Source organism: Motacilla alba, chromosome 2, assembly GCF_015832195.1.
Source record: "Motacilla alba alba isolate MOTALB_02 chromosome 2, Motacilla_alba_V1.0_pri, whole genome shotgun sequence".
Lineage (NCBI taxonomy): Eukaryota > Metazoa > Chordata > Aves > Passeriformes > Motacillidae > Motacilla > Motacilla alba.
The window spans coordinates 31,873,941-31,892,289 of NC_052017.1; the positions used below are offsets into that span (position 1 = coordinate 31,873,941).

Genomic DNA, 18,349 nt, shown 5'->3' on the forward strand with positions numbered 1-18,349 from the left:
TTTGTGGATTTCTCACCCAGCACCCCTTTCTGCGCAGAGCTGTCAATAAACCAAATGCCTCGACTCCGTGTGGCCCGGCCTCTCGCACACCGGCTGAAAGGAACTTATTCTGAGACAACGCCGGGCAGCCCCGCACCCCTCCTGCCACTCCACGCACAAAGGCCTCCTCCTCTCTCCTACGAGGACTGCTCCTTCACGCCATGAAAATTATCAGCGTTGCTCCTGTGTCCCCTTATCTTCCACTTCCCCCAGCACGTTCTCTGGGGTTCTGCTCCCACGGTGCAAGGAAGAACATTTTTATGAATGTGTTTATGCAACCACATGAATCTGTGTGGGTCTGTGTCATCAGGGGTGTTGTGTTATGGCAAGAGGATATTTAATATGCAAGGCCGGAGGGCTGCTTTTATTGTACACACGTGGAAGTAAAGTCACAGGATCCAGTCTTGCATGCTTCTACGAAACAAAGACCTAAATTTCGACTTGCAATCATGAGAATTGCATTTTAACAATGGTTTTATTAAAAGCTTTATCCTTTCTGCTCAGTCACCTCAGAAAGGTTTCCCTGATCCTGTATCCCATGCAGTGTTGGTGCTTCCTCCTCCAGCATGCACCAATAAATAGCTACAGCAGCTGATACCTTGCAGGCATTTGAGACCAGGTAGGCAGTTCCTTAAGTCAGAAAATTTCCAAAGATGATGAAACAGCTAAACTTTCTCTGTCCATGCAGGAAAGCACTGGGTTCCTAATTTCTCCCAGTGGAGATGTCACACGAACACTGGTAGCCATTGGTCACCAGTGTGAGGCTCTAACAGAGGCTTGACATACACTCTTCTTTACAGGAATGGTTCTGCTTCTTCCTACCTGGACCATAAATGGTGTTGGTTGTTTGTGCTTCTGTTGTAAATGGAAGGCTGGAACTGTACCTGCCAGCCCTTGCTCTTTTTCCTTGGTGATTCAGAAGCAAATAATTGATTGAAGAGTAAATTATCTCGCAATAGTAAAGAAGGCAGTATTGAGGAAAAGTCTTCCTTGTCATCTAGGTCTGCAAAATATTTAATTTTTGGGCAAAAGTTTCTTTCACATCACTTACTTAAAAAGTTTCATTCAATTCCTTAGTCAGTTCCTGTTTAGTTACAAATAAATTTTCATTCCTAGGAGGTTGGCCTGAGTTTTATCCTCTGCTGATGTAAAAACAATTCTGAATCCATGTCATAATCTTTTTTTTTTTTTTATAGCAGCTCTACTCAATTCAGCTCTGGTACATAGATTTGTTCATCTCCCTTTTCAAAGATAACTTTGTTAGTAAAGTACTTATTCTACTGCAAGATCACATACTGTTCTGGCATATTCTGATCCTGTCTGATGTTGCCTAGTTATATTCTAACTACAGGAACAAAAAGGAATGAGCATGAAGGACATGCTTAAATTCGGAGGTGAAAATACTAATCAGTCTTCTACCATAGAATGGATCACAGAAAAAAAATGGAATATGAAGGACCCACTGAAAATACATAATGGTTGTACTCAAAAAAAAAAAAAAATCAAAACCAAGCAGGCGAGGGAGGGAAAGGTCAGGAGAATAGAGGACAGGAATGCAATTTCTGTTAACATGTACATGTATGAGATCTAGCTACAGTCCACATTGTGATTTCAGTTCCTGAGGGATAGACTAGACCTGTTGCACACATTCAAGACATTTGCATTATTCCAGCAGAATTTTTTCATTCCTGTTATCCTAAAATGTTCTGGCAATTAAACCTAAAATAAAATTGTCGTTGCTGATACAAATACCTATTTTTCAAAAGTCTAATCAATTTTACATTTTGAATTGAAAACTGCATGCTGCCTTCACCATTTTTTCCTGTAACTTATTTGCCTTCATTGTTCGTTACAATGACTTCATCTGTAGTTTCCTGGACCATAAAGACAATTATTATTTTATATTATTTTTCAGCTTTCACTATTTATTAGTAAGACTCCGAGGTTGGTCTGGGTCTTTGGGAACGTCTCTCCTAAATGGAAGGTGGTTTAAACACAGAAAACATCTAGAGATGACCTAAAGGATACACTAACATGACATAATTACATGTTCTTCAAGCATGCCTTATAGAGGTTTTTCAAGAAATATTAATACACTGGTTTAATACAGTGTTAGCTTTAATGCAGTATTAAGTATAGAGCATTCATGATTTTGGAAAAAAATAAACTTTGGGGGTAAGATAGACCCAGATCGCGCCCATTCCCTAAAGGGAAAGGGTATAAACAACTGGTAAGGGATCAGGAAGAGGGAAAAATAGTGGCAGTAAAGCAAGTATAAAGTTGCATGTATTCTTATCTGCATATACAGATTATAGGATTAACTGGCTTAGCAAGGAGGCAGAAGCTGTGCTAATCTCAGAGCATATTGATTAGTGTGCTGTTCTCTAGCCATTACCATTTAGCAGTTTAAACATATTAGGAGAGGAAATTCTTAACACATATTTGAAAAGGACAGAGCAATAGCTATGCAAATTAATTTCGAAAGGACCATCTACAGATAATGATTGGCAGGAGATGAATGAAATAACATTGCAGCAGCAATCTAATTCTGGTGGGTTTATTTATTTATTATTATTTTGACAAATAATACAGAACACTGCAACATACCTGCAATCCTGGGCTTTTATCTACCCCTTGAAATGAGACCAAGAGGTATTATTACCCACAAATATAAGGACTAAGTGTTTATATATAAACACTTTTAAGGTTTGATTTTCATATGCCACTGAAAAGAAACACTGTGCTTGATATTGTTTTGTCATATAGTTTTTATCACACATCTCAGATTCATCAGCTAACATAGCATCTGCCAAGAGTTTTGTCTGTATACTTAGGTCTAGGCCACTAACCCCTCTGATGTATCAATATCCCTTTTTCTGGAACAGCATCGCATTTAAATGCTGATTTTTCCTGCATCCATTTTCCATGCAGAATGTGCAGGTTGAAAAGCAGGGAGAAGCCATGTGGCCTCTGACGCACGCTGGAAGGGAGGGAGGGAGGGAGACGCACGCTGAAGGGATCGAGACAAGGTGGCCATCAGGTACTTCTGTGAGCTATCAACTCTGCAGCTGTCGAACGTGTTCTTTACTTTGCCCTTATGTTCACCTTTCCTTTACTGATACCAGCTTCCTTTAAACAGCACCTTGCAGGAAGAGCCTGGGGTGACTCTCTAGCACAGTCCTGCACTCACAAAGAATTTTATTTAGGCGATTATCACGGTGAGGGCGGGAGGCAGGGGAGAGGTTTATATGCCACGCCAGCCACGAACAATCAGAGAACCCTTAGGGTTGGAAGGGACCTCTGGAGATCCCCTAGTCCACCTCCCTACTATGGGCAGGGTCACCTAGAGCAGGTGACACAGGAGTGTGTCCAGATGGGTTTTGAGTATCTCCAGAGCGGGAGACTCCATGACCTCCCCGGGCAGCCTGTTCCAGTGCTCTACCACCCTCAACGTGAAGAACCTCTTCCTCATGTTGAGGCGGAACTTGTGTTTTAGTTCACGGCCTTTGCTCGCCGTCCTGTCGCGGCTCACCACCAAAAAACTCTGGCACCATCCTCTTGGCACTCGCCTTTGAGATATTTAAAAGCACTGATGAGACCCCTCTCTCAGTTTTCTCTAGACTAAACACGACCTTTCCGCTGACCAGGGCACGCAGGAGCTCAAACTCTCCGCAGAGCCGCGGGGCGCGGGGCCCGCCCCCTCAGCCCGCTGCCGCTGCTCCCTCCCGCCGCTGGGGGGCGGCCGCGGCGCCGGGCGAAGCGGGGGGGGGGGGGGGCGCGTGCTGCGGCGGGGGCGGGGCTCCGGACGGAAGCGGCGCGCGGGCGCGGGCCGGGAGGAGGCGGCGGCGGAGGCGGCGAGCGGAGGTAGCGCGGGGCGGCCGGCGGGGGGCGCTGCGCGGGGGGCGGCGCGAGGGGGGCGGCGCGAGGGGGGCGCCCCGGTCCCGGTCCTGGCCCTGGCAGAGCGCCAGAGCCGCGCACTGGGCCAGGGCGACGGGAGTGTGTGTGGGGGGCCCGTCCGTCGGTCCGCCCGCCCGCCCGCCCGCCCGTGTGTGTTTTCACGGGGGAAGGGCTGGGGGTGGCTGCGCGCTCGGGCGGGACGGGACGGCGCAGGGTGGCTGCGGCTCTCCCGCACTCGCGGGTGCGCACCGCGCCTGAGCGCCCGCGTTGGTCCGCCCCTCCTTCGGGAGCTGCGGGACGGGCTCGCCTTCCTTCGCGCTTCCTCGGCACCTGACGGGTCCCGGCACCTGCGCGGCTCTCGGGCGGCTGCGGCGGTGTCACCGCGAGGGGAGGGGCGCGGCGCGGTGAGCTGTGCTGGGCTCGGGGTGCCTTCGGCCGCCGTCCGTGTCCCAGGGCTGTGATGCAGTGTCCTTGGGTGGGGAGGAAGCGGTGGAGCAAAGGAGGGTTTTCTGGTTTCCTTCGCCGTTAGCAGTGGTCTTTCAGTCTTAAGCTATGACTGCAGTGACTCTGCAAGATCGATGCCTTCTGCTGTAAGGACATAACTTCCAAAGAGGTAAAGCATGATTAGAGTGATGTGATGGAACTCACGGGAAGGGAAAAAAAAAATCATATTCAGGCAAAGGCAGGATCCTTAACAATGTCAGGTTAAGTGATCTTCCGGCATTAGCAAGTCTGCATTAAAAAAAAAAAAAAAAAAAAAACCCAAAAAAAACCAAAAGAAACGGGTAGATATTTCCCTGAAATTGGTCTCGTTGGTACTATTGAAAAAATAGGAAAAAGTAATACTGAATGAAGTCTGCAAAATTTGAAACATACAGTTTTAGGAGATGATAATATGTGGGATTTTTTGATGGCAAGAGTTGTACAACAGTGCTTCCTTCTTACAATTTAATAAAATTGGTTTTATTTGTAGCATCTGATGATGTTTTGACTGCACTTACCTTCGATTTTGGTAAACACGTATAACTTACTATTATCTCTGCCTTATTTTGGTAGCTCTGTTCATCATTCATTTTTAATAAATTCTCTTTTTGGTTCCCTAACCTAACATGGTAGCAGCCTGTAAATTTTCTTTTATGTCTCTTATCATCTAAAAGATACTGACAACTAGTGTGCAGTGTAATTTCTGTAAAACAAGCATAGATAATTTTTGTTCTATGCTGTGACCTGATGTGGAGTTTCCTTAGAACAGTTCAGATTGGGTTAAGTAGTTCTTTTTGGTTGCTGTTTGGGGAGTTTTTTTGTTGTTTCCCCCCCCCCCCAGTCCCCCCCAGTGAGTGAACTGGTGGCAGATGGATGTGTTTTTTCACTGTGAAAAGCAATCTTTGTAGGAATTGCAACTTTTTATTTTAAGAGAGCCCTGAGAATATGAACGTATTGTACATCCTGCTGTGCATGTGATTTGTCGTATCTGTAACGTAGTGTTAATTTTGCAACAAATGTAATCAATTGCTGCTTTACTCTCATGAGACTATCAGAGAAAGGAGACAATATGAAGATGATATTGGATCGTGAATAGCATCTTCTGGTAGTGCCACAAGCAGTGTGATTGCAGTTTTAGACCAAATGTAGAAATTGATTGTTATCTTTGTTCCTGTTTTGACTGCAGATACCCATGTGTATAAAGCCTAAGTTATTTTGACCTCTTTTTGGTATTTTAGGTGATAATCTGTAGCTATTTAATAGGTACTCGAGAGCTCCAGAGTATTAAGCAATTATGCTGCAATTCCTTTGGTTCTTTTCCTAAACATTTTTACATTGGGAAATAAAGGTGCTTCCTTTCCTTCTCCTCCTCACCGCCCACCCCCCTTCCCCTTGGCTTTTTCTTTTTAAAGCTTTTGTAGTATCTGCTTTTAGATACTCATTTTGGCTCCTTGAAGGAGGCATTGGTATCAGCTAATCACAAATTGTGATGTATCTTGGGGATTGGATGTCATTTAGATGCTAAAAGTGAGATATTTCCCCTGGAGTTCATGATCACTTGTACCTTTTCCGAGAATAGTAAAGGGGAGTAGTTCTTGCATCTTGCCTAACTGTAAGTAGGATAAATGCATGCTGTCAGCTGAAATTGTCAGCTGTGCAGTCAACGTATCTGAAAACTAGCAAGTGTCAAAAATAGCAATTTTCCAGTAGCTGTCAAAAATCTGTGAGGCTCAGTCACTCAAATGAATCTATTTTTCCTGGTACAAGTTTACTGATAAAATGTACTTCATATGCTGTTTGTTTATTAACAACCTCTTTCACCTGTGATTTATAATTTGTGCCATTTTATGAGCTGAGTTTTCTTAACTGAACATTATTAAGAACAGCCTCTTATATTTTCTTCTATGGTTTACTAAAAAAGCTTTAGAAACTTTACAAAAAATAGGTCTATCAACATTTGCGTATGTAATTTAAAAGATTAATTTTGGATTGCTCAGAACTGAATGGGTACTTTGCCCATGTAAAATAGGGCCTGAACTAGAGGCATAGACAAGAGAATGTAAAACTTATTCTAATGAAATTGGTTTCTTCAGTAATACTAAGGAAGTAGGAGGCTGCTACCATGTTATAAATAATCCAGTTAAATTTCTGGGTACCATTCCCTTAATGTTAAGAATAAAGTATTTTGCAGTGCACAGCACTGAGGTGTTACAGTTAACTAATGTCTGTCATAATCCATTACTATGCTACATTGAGCTGACAAGTCAATCTAGAAGTAAGATTGTAGAACACAAGATGTAGAAGAAATTACTTGTCTTTAATATTTCCTCCAATGTTTTTTTTCTGAAATCTTCACCTGGGTCAGCCTACTGGGAAGGAGCATGCATCCAAAGCCTTGTCTGTATTGCAGTTTTGCCATAGAAACATAATTTTGTTGGACAAATTCATATGCAGTTTGAATTGTACAAGTTTCTTGAAAGAAAATCAGGCAAGTTAATTTCTTCCTCTCTCCCCAGTGGGACAAGTGCTTTTTTTGTTGCCGTTCTATAGGAATAGTGTTTGTGTGGTGCACTGTGTGTACGTGCTTAGATCTCTTTAAAATGTTCAGTGAAAGTCCCTGTCTTACCAGTAACGTACTTGCATCATCTTGTAGGCTTGGCTCTCTGTAAAACTAGTCAAAATTAGCTGAACATCTCAGGAGGAAGTTTTGGAGTCTCAGGGGCTTTGGAAAGAGTGATACAAGGACAGCTGTGAAATTTCACAAGGGAGTACTATGGGGTGCTTGTCGTAGCCTGCAATTAATAAATTGTGGCAGTGTTACTGGGAAGTGAGAAGCCAAGAAAGTGCCTTGTGCTCTGTCGTGACTCTTGTCAAGGAGCAAGGGTCCTACAGTGACCTCAACGGTAGCAATAAAGCGTGAAGAGAAAATAGAGGAAAGTGTGCCAGGGAAAATTAAACAGAGATTTTTTTAAAATACTTTTTTCACTATTATTATTTTTAAGAATCTGATACAGAGATGTAGAAATGTTTTGGGGCCCAAATGGGCCCAGTGGGAGGAGGGCAAGTTCAGCAAGTGTAGCATACTGTCCCTATTGATATACTGTCCCTATTGATATCTGCTTGCTTTAATTTTCTTCACAAGCCTTGCCAAGCCATTTCCCCTCTCAAAGTCTTGAATCTTGGCTGACTGCCCACAGGCAAAGAACAAAGAATTTCTGTTTTTAAATGGTTGGTTTATTTTGAAAGCATTCATTGGCAATAGTAGGCAAAATAAAGGGGGAAGGTGTTGAAGAAAAAAAGATACTCTAAGGTACTTGAGAAGACTTCTTAGACACAATGCAAAAATAAAATAACTATTGGTAGAAAGTGTAAAACAAAAGCAATTAAAATAGGAATGCATGCATTTAAATAGAAACGGCTCTCCAGTATTTCTAAAATACTGACAAAAGGTAGTCTAGTGTTTGGGCTTTCAGATAATTTTATACCAGAGCCACTGTAAGCTTGCTGTGTGGGTTTTCAAGTCGAAAGCAGTATGTTTGTGCTCTCAACTCGAAGCTCATCTACAAGACAAATTGGTGCTGTTCTTAGAAGCCTGTAGGAGGTAAAACCGTTCCTGGTGTAAGATATGTTTGAGGTAGTCCCAGCAGCTCGTCAGCAGCAGCACTGTGTCTGCTTGATGAGCTGTGACTTTTGTTGGCCCATATATCCTTTGGCTGCGTTGAGAGACAGGAACTGTTAGGAGCACACAAGATTTTTCTTCTTTCTTTGTAGAAGAGTAGGTATTTTTGGTAGTTATCAATTTTTGCTATTCCCTTAAAATTCATGTTTCTTTCACTTGGAATATCCATTAAAGGTGTTCCCCAAGAGGCAGCTAGCAATAAGGCAAAAGGAATTTTTTTTTTTTTTTTTTCAGTGTGCCAAGGTAATTGCAAGTCTTGGGCAAGTAGAAGCAGGGAATGAAGGAACACCTGCTGTAGGAGAAGATATAAAGATAGGTGTCCTGGAAAAGACACAAAGGCAGCATGCCCTGAAAGTGGTACAGAACTGCTAAAGCCTACAACCCAGCAGGCTTCATTGTGATAGGGCAGCCTTTTTTTGCCCAGAAGTATGCCTTCTTATCTGTTAAGATAGCAGCATGTTTTATAGTATTGATATTTTCACGTGAGTCTAGCAGCTATTAATATAAATGGTCTCTTCTATCTACTCATCTGTGATGCAGTCAGGAAACACCCTTGAGTTTCATCAGCACATTTTGGTGGGCTGTGTTATGTCAGGCATTGCTGATGTTTTGTCAGTACAGATCCTCTTTTCCCTCTCTGCTGTGATATTTTTTTGTTGACCAAATTTTACAGCAGCAACAATAGGAATTCTTGAAGTCCTGAGAGTAAATTTTATCAAAAGACAGCTAAATGCGGTTTCACTTGTCTGGGAACTGGCGTTGCTGTTAATGGTTGGTTCCAAGTAGAATTCCCTGCTCTTTTATGGCACTGTGCAGCTGTCTGAGTGAACCTGATTAATGAACCTGGGAATCAAAGCACAGTTACCAGTATGGATGTGCCAGTACAGGACAGTAGTCTCATTGGCCTCTTCTTGAGAACTTGTGTACTCGTAAAAATATGAGGAACGAGGTTCTTCCTTACACACCAGTTTTAATCAGGGCTCTGTATAAACACTTCACTTCTCTGGGCACCTGTTTGCCAGCTGCACCTCATATAGATTTTTCACCTACTGCCAAACCAGCAACCATCTTGGACTGCAAATTACCAGAGTACAAGCATCATTTTTGGCATTCCAAAAACTCTCAGCATGTGAGCTCCTGGGCTTCTAGGTGCTTATTTCATTGTCTCAGTCTTCTAAAATTAATTGTCTAGTGAATATGTTCTGTACTGTTTTGCTGAATATCAGTCATTCTTTAGACTTCCCATTTGCATTGCTTCACAGAAATGACTGAGGGTTTCCAAATAACATAGAACCAGCCTGTCTGCTCTCAGAATGGTCAGCACGATTGATTCCTGTCAGCTGAGTGATGCTCAAAGTTTTCTGTTGGAAAATTAGAAAACAAAATACTTTGGAGGTCACAGACATAAATGGGCCAGAGGGTGCACTTTGTAAATAGATGCAAAAAAGGGGAAAATAATGGAATGGAGCTTGATGCTACTGTGGAATTTTTTTCCCTGGTATTCTGTAATGCCCAGTAATTCTTGTCTTCCTGAAGTGTTTGTTGGCTATTGCAATGAGGTACCACTCGGCATATTTAGAGGCCGTTTTTTGTTTACTGATACAGTATCCTCTCTGTACTGAGGGATGTTTGTTGCAATGAATTTAATAGTAATTTCTTGTACAGATGTCATTTTACAATGGTAATTTAAAATTGTTAATAATTCCATAAACTTTTTGTGCTTCCACTGAAATGGTAATAAATTCCAGTTTTGTACTGTACAATTATTTTATAGTTATTAATAATGTCAGCTTTTATTTGTTACTGTCCTGATTTCTGTCTGCTGTCTGTTCTATTGCAAAATTTTTTTCACTTACTCTTTAATTGGATGTATGCCTCAAGGACTAAATGTGGCTTTTTTTAAGCTCTTTCTTGATAAATCACTTCTTCTTTTTATGCGGTTTATCTGGTTGCAAAGCCAGACCTGCTCTTGAATGCACAGTGTTATGTTGTTGTTTAACATCATTTGAAAGTGAGGAACTGATAAATATTGTGGTAGTAAGTAATAGATGGAGTAAAATTCTCACTTATCAGACCTACTTTCCTAATATATGAGTGCATTAGAGACTAGGTCTCTAGAATATCACTGAGGAACTACTGCCTTAGTATTTGAGATTCTGTCTTGCAAGATATATGACCAAAGAGATGACTTTATTGGACTGTATCTTATTAATATTCTTTTCATTGCCTTTTTCTTGGCTTTATTCTTAAAAGTATTTTTGATCTTTGAATCAAATGGGTTTCTCTCAGGCTTTGGTTTTCTGTATTCTTTGCATCTGCAAACTGCTTATTAATAACTACCAGAAATACCTGATGGACCTGCTGCTTTCTTTTTCTCTTACAAATAATTACTGTCATCTGTCCTGTACATTTTCAAAACTAGAAGGTACAGAAATCATCTCTGCAGTACGGGTTTATATTTGTCCTGCAACCATTTCTAGTGGTTTAGGAAGGTTGGAGTCTCTTGGGCAGGCTAGAAAAATGATGATGAATATGTGCCAGTCTTTAGGGGCTGATTGACTGGCTGAAGTGGCGGTGCTGTAAGGTGAAATAAGCTTTTAAGGATCTCGGTATGCCTTGTTTTCCTGGTAACCTGAGGTTGTTTCGGAGCATGTACAAGGCATTCCTTTGCATTATAGACCATTTAATTTTTGTGTTGTATGTTAAAATAATCTCTTGGTTTTCCTGGGAATGAGTAAAGAGGAAGACTTTGCAACAAAATTCAAGAAGGATGTTTTGTAAGTATGGGCTAGTTTCCATGGAGAAGGGTCAGTATTCAAACTGAAGTCTGATGCCAGTTAAGTAGTAGTTAAGTATAACTTCGCTGTATTATGGAACATATAATGCATTTTCTGTAGCTCTTTTTTTGTCTTTGCTCCTTTTGTTTCATGTAGTCAATAATATAATTTATATATGGCTGATTTTGAAATACAGGTATGCAGGATAGAGACATGATTTTATTTTGGAGTGGATAAGTGTCTTAGTTCATTGTTTTGTTGCCAGATGGGACGTCAGTGTTGTGGTACCACTGGACAAAGTTGTATCCACATTGGTAGGTTTTGGCAGTACTTTTCTTAGACAATCAACAGCGAAGGAAACCCAGCTGTTTATATGTCTGTGAAAGGCAGACCTAGTGTCAGATCCTCATTCAGGAATTGGTTATAGCTCCAAGTTCTAATGTTGCTCCTGGCTTATGCTTGTAACTTTCAGAATAATTTAAATATGCATGCTGATTTAAAGCGCTATGCTGATTTAAAGTACTTCAGGAAACTGGCACTTGAATCGGTTACTTTAGGCTGCTAATTGAAAGGATTATCTGGAAAACATTCTTTTCTTCATGGATTCTTGGATTGCCGTTTTGCCTGCAGTTCAACTCAGGGGTTTTGTTTGATTTAGGTTTCTTTTGTTTTGGGGTCTTGTTTCTTTTCTTTCCCTCCTCAGATTTTCAAATTTTGTTCTGGTTGTACTGCTTCATCTTCGTGGTTGTCTGCCTTTTCTCTCAGTCTCCGTGATTAGAGATGGTAGGAGTTGCAACAAGTTGTAGCTCTGATGCATCCATTTTTCCTGTTGCTCTCTGCAGTGCTTTGTCTTTGCCACAAAAGTCCCTCAGCTGCGATTGGAAGAGTAGTATTGCTAGCATTTCTAACCAAGATAAATCAGTGTGAAGAAGGAAGTCTCAGCTTCCTTTTTTTCCTGCTCAGGGAGGATTTCCAACTCAGCATATTATGTGCTTTGAGAGAATGAGGGAGAATAAAGAAAGATCACAAACTACCCTTACTTTCTTTCATGTGTGCTGTTATCTTACGGGATATTACCTGTAAGTTACTGAAAACAAAGGTCCATTCTGACCCCAAGTTTTGTTGAAACTATAATGTTCTTGTAGAGAAGGGCTGACCCTTCAGGGCAACAAGAATATTCCAGTCCATCCATCTTACTGTGCTGTTTTCTTCCTAATGTGTGCCTGCTGCTCTGATACTCTTTTTTTCCTACTTCCAAATCATTTGGGCATAAGCTTACTTTAAAAAAAAAAAAAAAAAAAAAATTAATTTTTTTTTTTTTACCCCAAGGTTGTTGCAGGGAGTGTCTTATGAGTCACTAGAAGTGCATGCACTTCAGGAGGAAAGAGGAGACCAAATCTCCAGAACTTTGAGATTACATTGGAATTCACAAAGAGGGAATGGCCTTTGAAAATTTGTAGGAAAAGTGGCAAGTACAAATAGTTCCCTTCATTTTGGTAAGTCTTGCTCTGAGCTCCTTTGCCTCGTGTCAGTATATGAGTGTTATGCAATTTCCCAGCAGGTTAAGTCCTTGATTTCTATTAGTTTCAGTAGTCAGTGTGTGCGCTGTGGATGAGATATGCGTGGCGATGGCCCAGTCTGCAATTCCTGCTGCTGCTTGGCAGGAGTTTATTCAATCTGTTCCTCTTGGCTAGACCTCTTATCCTGGCTTGTGGTCTTATTTACAATGTGATGGCATAGTTATTTCTACTCCAAAGGACTGTAGTGATACTGTCTAAATGCTTCAGGATGAGATACGGCTGGAGATCTGTGGAGAGGTGAACTCAATTTAAGTTTTGCAAGAGCTATCTGTTCTTTTCAGTTGTTTGGGTTTTTTATTTTGGTTTTTTAATAGAAGAAGTAGAGACTGTTGGTAATGGGGTTTGAAAATTATGGTGTCTTCTTGAGAGATAGTGTTTGGTCTTCTGAGCCATCACATGAATACTCTTCTGGACCTCACAATGTTTTCCATCACTTTTGATACTGTTCAGAGATTATGTAGATACATAATGATGTGGGTGCAGTTTATTCGTTAAAGTCTGAGTGCAGAGCCATGGATTTGGCAAAGAGCTAGGGAAAAGAAGTTTTGGTTTTAGTGCATATTTAGGGAAGATCTGTTTCAGGAAATCTTAAGCCACACAGTTCCAGATATTCATGCTACGGAATGTAAATTTTTATTGTTTTCTTGCTTATTTTATGTACTTAAGACAAATTAGTATCTTAAAAACATTTTTAGGGGGATTAAGCACATTCCTTGAACAAAGCGCATCTCACTGCATTTACAGTGGGAGTTCAAATTACTGTGTGTTGGCTATCTGTCCTTGTGCTCAGTCATACCCCACGGTGGAGGGTGAGCTGTTCTTCATTCAGTGACTTAGGATTGCCACTTGCATTAGTGCGCCCAGCAGTGAGTTTATGTACTGGCAGTGGCTGCCATATGGCATTTTAGACACAACTGGCAGCTTTGGTGTCCAGGTCCTGATGTTGCCCCTGCCTTGGGTTAATAATTTTCAGAATAATTTAGATATGCATGTTGATTTTAGAGCACTTCAGAAATTTGCCACTTGACTCAGGCAGGCTGGCTCGCCTGTTGAGAGGATTATCTGAAGAGTGAAGGGTAAGCGACAAGCAGCGCTCGGCGCCCTGCTGGCAGTGACACTTGTGTTGGCAGCAGACAGCGGGGTGTCGGCATAAGGCCGATGGAACTGGTCAGTGGAGGGGATGAGAAGTGCCATGGAGGCAGAGTTAGGGTTAGATGAGAGCTCAGCAGCATGAGAAACTTGGTCTCAATATTCTGATACAAACCGAGGTGTAAGTGCCGCTACAGAAAGTCTGGTGAGGAACTCTATTACATGCGTTCAGTCTAAAAAGTGCTTGTGTCAGGTAGTATGCGGGGAAGAGCTGGGAATAGTGAGGGGAAATGTAGCTATTGTGTAAAATGTGTGGCTTTATCTGGACTATGTTAAATAATAGAAATTCTCTTTTAAGAAAGTATTGAATAATTGGATAAGTATCAGAGATGGATGAAAAATGAGAAATATGAGGCATGCACAAGGAAAGAGTCAAAATGTGGGATCTGTTGGATGGGTAAAAATTAGTAAGAGAATGATGCCTGTGTAAATATATGTGCCTGCACATATGCGATGAATCTGGAACATCTGTTGTTACTGTCTTGTAACACAAGGAGATGCTCCTGAGATTCTTACCAAGCTTTCTTTTAAAAGTATGTTGAAGTCAGTTACTGGGCATTCAAGTGCATGCATTCATAATAAAATGGAGAGTAATTCTATGTTCTTCCCTAACAATTGCTTGAAGTTAGGTTTGAAAATGTAGTTCTGTGTTAAAAACATGTCGCTTGAAGCCTTCGACTGCAACTACTCCACAAGTCAGTGAAGATATCTTCACTTTTTGTTTAAATCTTTTTTTTCCCCAGTACAGATATCCCTGAAGATGTGTGGCTCAAACTGCTTCAGACTGTCTGAACATTTGTTATTTAACTGATGAAGCTTTCCTACCATTTGCTTTCCTCCTGAAGCCTTCATCTACTGAAGGATCAGAATTGGGTACTATGGTAAGATATTTTTTTAAGTTGAAGTAAAATGCTGAAGTGCAATGTGCCAATTTATTTTGGTTTTATCTCTTTATTCAATAGTAAGACACCACAACAAATAAAAAACCTTAATGATGTACAAAGCCAGGAGAGGAAGCTTTGAACTAGCTAACCAACCAAGAAACATCATTCCATATGTTGTCTGTTCACACTTGTGCTGTACTTCAAAGTGAAGAATAAGAATCAAGTGAATCATTTCACAAGATCTTGTGTCTGGATGTATGTGTATAACTCATCACAAAGTTGTACAGAAATGTTATACAGGTTTCTTCTAGATACTGCCTCTTCTTTCAAATGCATTTGAGTTTAATGTCAGTTTAAATTCCGATATTTAAAATACTTGTGGTGCTTTGTGGAAGCACAGAAGTTTTGATTTTTGTAGAATAAAAATTGGTAAAAATAGGAAGAGAAAACCCTATAAATAACAGATGAGAAAGAAGTATAACTGAACCTCTGAGCAGATAAAAAAACTTTGCTAGATGATGCCATAATACTGTATTTGGAAACTGATACTTGTTCTTGATCTCAACAACTGTAGCAGTTTTGAATAACCAAGTGGTACTTTACAAATTTCAGGAATCAAGACCAGCTACAACATGAGAAGATATATTCAAGATGATCCAGCCAGAAGATTTTTCACTTCATAGAAATATTATTTTTGTTTAATATGTAATATAATTAGACAAAGCCAAATTCAGTTACTTTTGTTGAAATTAGGACGTGCCTGTGGCCTTCATCAGAAATGTTTCTAACATTTTCAAGAAAAAATATGTCCCAGAAACTGAGTATGTTTTTACTAGTCTTTGGAATCATTTGGGGTTTGATGTTGCTACGCTACACTTTTCAGTATCCAAGACGCCAAAGCAGTGCTGAGTTGCGTGGACAGATATTAGATCTCAGTAAAAGATATGTCAAAGCACTTGCAGAAGAAAATAAAAACCTGATGAATGGTGGTGGTGGAGCCTCTATGTCAGGATATGGTAAGAGGAAAAAGCCATTCTAGTTACTTGAATATATTCTTTTTCTGAAAACTGTAAAGCTATAAATTTTCTTTTTTTTAAAGTAGTGTGTGCTCTTCAGCAGAAAAAAACTTACCTGTATTAACTGATTTGATTTTAGTTTATTCAATTAAGTTGAATATTAAGATGAGTTGCAAAATCAAGCTTCATATGTGAAATTTTTGCTTTCTGGGATTTTTTTTAGGTATCTTCAGGTACATGAATACAGTTACTTACGGAAGTAACAGCACATCTTTGAATCTTCAGCTGTTGAGGAATAAGCACGTGCTTGATACAGGGACAAAGTTTTACATTAAGTCACTTCAGCATTCCAGATTCTTCTAGTACCTCATTACTAACTTCCTGCTTTTATTTCTTGAATTTTCTTCTCCTTAAAAAAGCAATGAAAAAGCAAGACAATAGTTGAGTTTGCAGTCTGGAGACTGCAAGGCGACTATGAATTTGGCAGAATCTCTCCTTGTTTTAGAAGTAGCCCTAAGAGATAATATCCCTTGTCTTGTGAGCAATAATACTTGGTTCATCGTATATCTCATTTCCCTATTTTGTGAATTTGTACCTAACTTGATAAATAGGTTACCAGTATTTACTATCTTCTGAAATATTGAAAAGATAACTAAAATGATTTATTTTTAAAAATAGTATCTCAAAAGATGTACAGTAATGAACTTTGATCACCTTAAGATTTGCATAAATGGCTCTGCCATTTAAATCTGCTCTACTGTTGTAGAGTGCCCTTTGTAGGCCTTTGGTAAGAGTGCAAGCAGCGAAAGTGTGTCTGAAGTCTTTTTGCTGCTGCTATTTACTACCTTTTTTATGCTGGAAAGTATTTAGATAAATTCTCTGGCATCCAAGGCTAAAAGATGACATAGCTGAGTATTCCAATGCCGTTGTCTGGTTGAAATTTGAAATAATACCTTTGAAGAGCCACTTCTAATGTTCCAGCTAGTGTTTTTGCTCTTATACTCTAATGTTTAATTGACTGCCTTCACAGTTCCCTGTTATGGTGGTATTTCCCTTCCCTAAAATAACAAAGGAATGTTAATAAAGAAAATTCTGTACTTCTTGATCAATCTCCACTCCTTTCCAAAAAGTATGCTAGGGGGAATAGCAAGTCTTAAGATGTGAATATGTTGAAATGGCAGTTCTTTTCCACACAGAGTAAATAACAGGCTGTAATTTGTTTTTTCCATTATCTTCAGCTGATCTTAAGAGAACAATTGCTGTTCTTCTGGATGACATCTTACAACGCCTGGTGAAACTGGAAAACAAGGTTGATTACATCGTTGTGAATGGCTCAGCAACAAATACCACTAATGGAACTAACCATCAGGTGCCAGTGACTTCAAACAAACGTGCAAAGCCAGCAAGCAACATCAGATAGCAGACAGGCCCGCTTTGTGTTGCTGTGCCATTGATGGATAATATTTAAGATAAGCTTTTTGTCTCTGCCTAGGGCAAAGCAGTAGTTGACTCTAAAGCAAGCATAAACTATTGTATTCTACAACGTGCTTGGATCTGTGTAGGCCTAACATGTGCTTAGGTTCTCAAAGCATTATTTCATTGCCTTTGAGCAGTGCTTCTGAAGTGATCTTTGTTGTCTCTAAAGATATTTTGATATGATTTGATGTAGTAGGCCATTGGATAATAACAATACGTGGAAAGCAATGGGAAACTTATAGGTAGGTTTCTAAATATATTTATTTAAGTATGAATCTAACATATCTTTTGGATAGGTGAGCAATATTGTAGTTTATTAATTTTTTGTGATCTGCATTAAGGCAAGATAACTGAGGAAAATGTGTTGCTAAACAGATGTTAGAAGATGTGTACACTTAAAATATTTTCTTACTTATTTACTAAAACAATATTAAATTGAGGATAGCGTTGGTGGTAATATTTTAAAATTGTGACCCAAAGAATGTCTTTATTTGCACTATCTGTCAGAATAGTTAAAGAGAATTTACTGTATATTTAAGAAAATTTATTATAATAGGAAAACATTCTAGGTAGTAACACTGTCCAGGTTTATCTTTATGCCAGAGATAGGGCAGTTAGATTATCAAAAGCAAATCATCATCTGTGATATCTTAGATTATTATTTCTTAAAAAGATATTTAAGTGTATGTTATTTTGTAATTGCAGATAAAATTATTTAAGTGATGGAAATAAGTTTTGAATATGTGAATATAGTTTATTTTTATTCATTGCTGTTTGTTTTAACATTTTGATGCCTTGCAGTTTGTGTTTAGTATAGCACACCATCTCCCTGAATTGCTTTCTTGATCAGAAGGAAAAGCAATGAAGGGAATCAAGGCATCTCTGCATTTAGCAGCGGTATGTGTACTAAGGGTGTCTAATCATGGAATATTTGAGAGCTAAGGTAATGTTTGCCTTATGTCTAAGTCAGCCTTACAGCAAAGTGAATTGCATGCAGTGTTGGGTGCACTGTATCTCAAATGTTACTGAAATCATATTGAAGTGCCACTGAACCTGTTTTTTAAACTGTACTGAATGTTTGGTGGGGGACAGAATGTTCAGGGACTTTTGCCAAAAGTGTCCTGTAAGCGAGGTTTTGGGGATGAGTAAAACCAGAGGCACTGGGTGATATACCAGGCAAAGTTATGTGGTTTTTTCCTTTCTTCTGTTTCCCTGCTTATATTCTTGATGGTTATAAAGGAAAATGCAATTGCAGTCTTAATTAGTACTTAGCTAGTATCCAGATGATTTTTTTTGGTCACATTGTGTGTAAACATGTACTCACTTCAATGCAGAAAGAGAAAAATAAATTTTTAATTGTACTTGTAAA

General features: G+C 39.8%; 1 protein-coding gene across 4 annotated transcripts; it reads left to right on the forward strand.

Moving 5' to 3' along the window:
* Window positions 1–3,828: 3,828 nt before the first annotated feature.
* On the forward strand, window positions 3,829–18,349 carry CCDC126 (coiled-coil domain containing 126). 4 transcript variants are annotated; one of them, XM_038129340.1, is made up of 4 exons: window positions 3,829–3,903; window positions 14,348–14,485; window positions 15,101–15,504; window positions 16,743–18,349. In XM_038129340.1, the coding sequence occupies exons 3-4, from the start codon at window positions 15,267–15,269 to the stop codon at window positions 16,922–16,924; spliced, it is 420 nt and encodes a 139-aa protein (XP_037985268.1). In that variant the 5' UTR covers window positions 3,829–3,903; window positions 14,348–14,485; window positions 15,101–15,266; the 3' UTR covers window positions 16,925–18,349. The 4 variants fall into 4 exon arrangements, with proteins under 4 accessions (XP_037985268.1, XP_037985270.1, XP_037985269.1 ...); XM_038129342.1 differs by having other exon boundaries at window positions 3,834–3,903; window positions 14,353–14,485; XM_038129341.1 differs by lacking the exon at window positions 3,829–3,903 and adding an exon at window positions 4,060–4,549.

Excerpts from the sequence above, each read along its gene's own strand:
- CCDC126 (XM_038129340.1), top strand. The coding sequence starts at position 15,267 with ATGTTTCTAACATTTTCAAGAAAAAATATGTCCCAGAAACTGAGTATG. Across the intron at positions 15,505-16,742 it reads AGCCTCTATGTCAGGATATG|CTGATCTTAAGAGAACAATT; the intron begins GTAAGAGGAAAA and ends CATTATCTTCAG.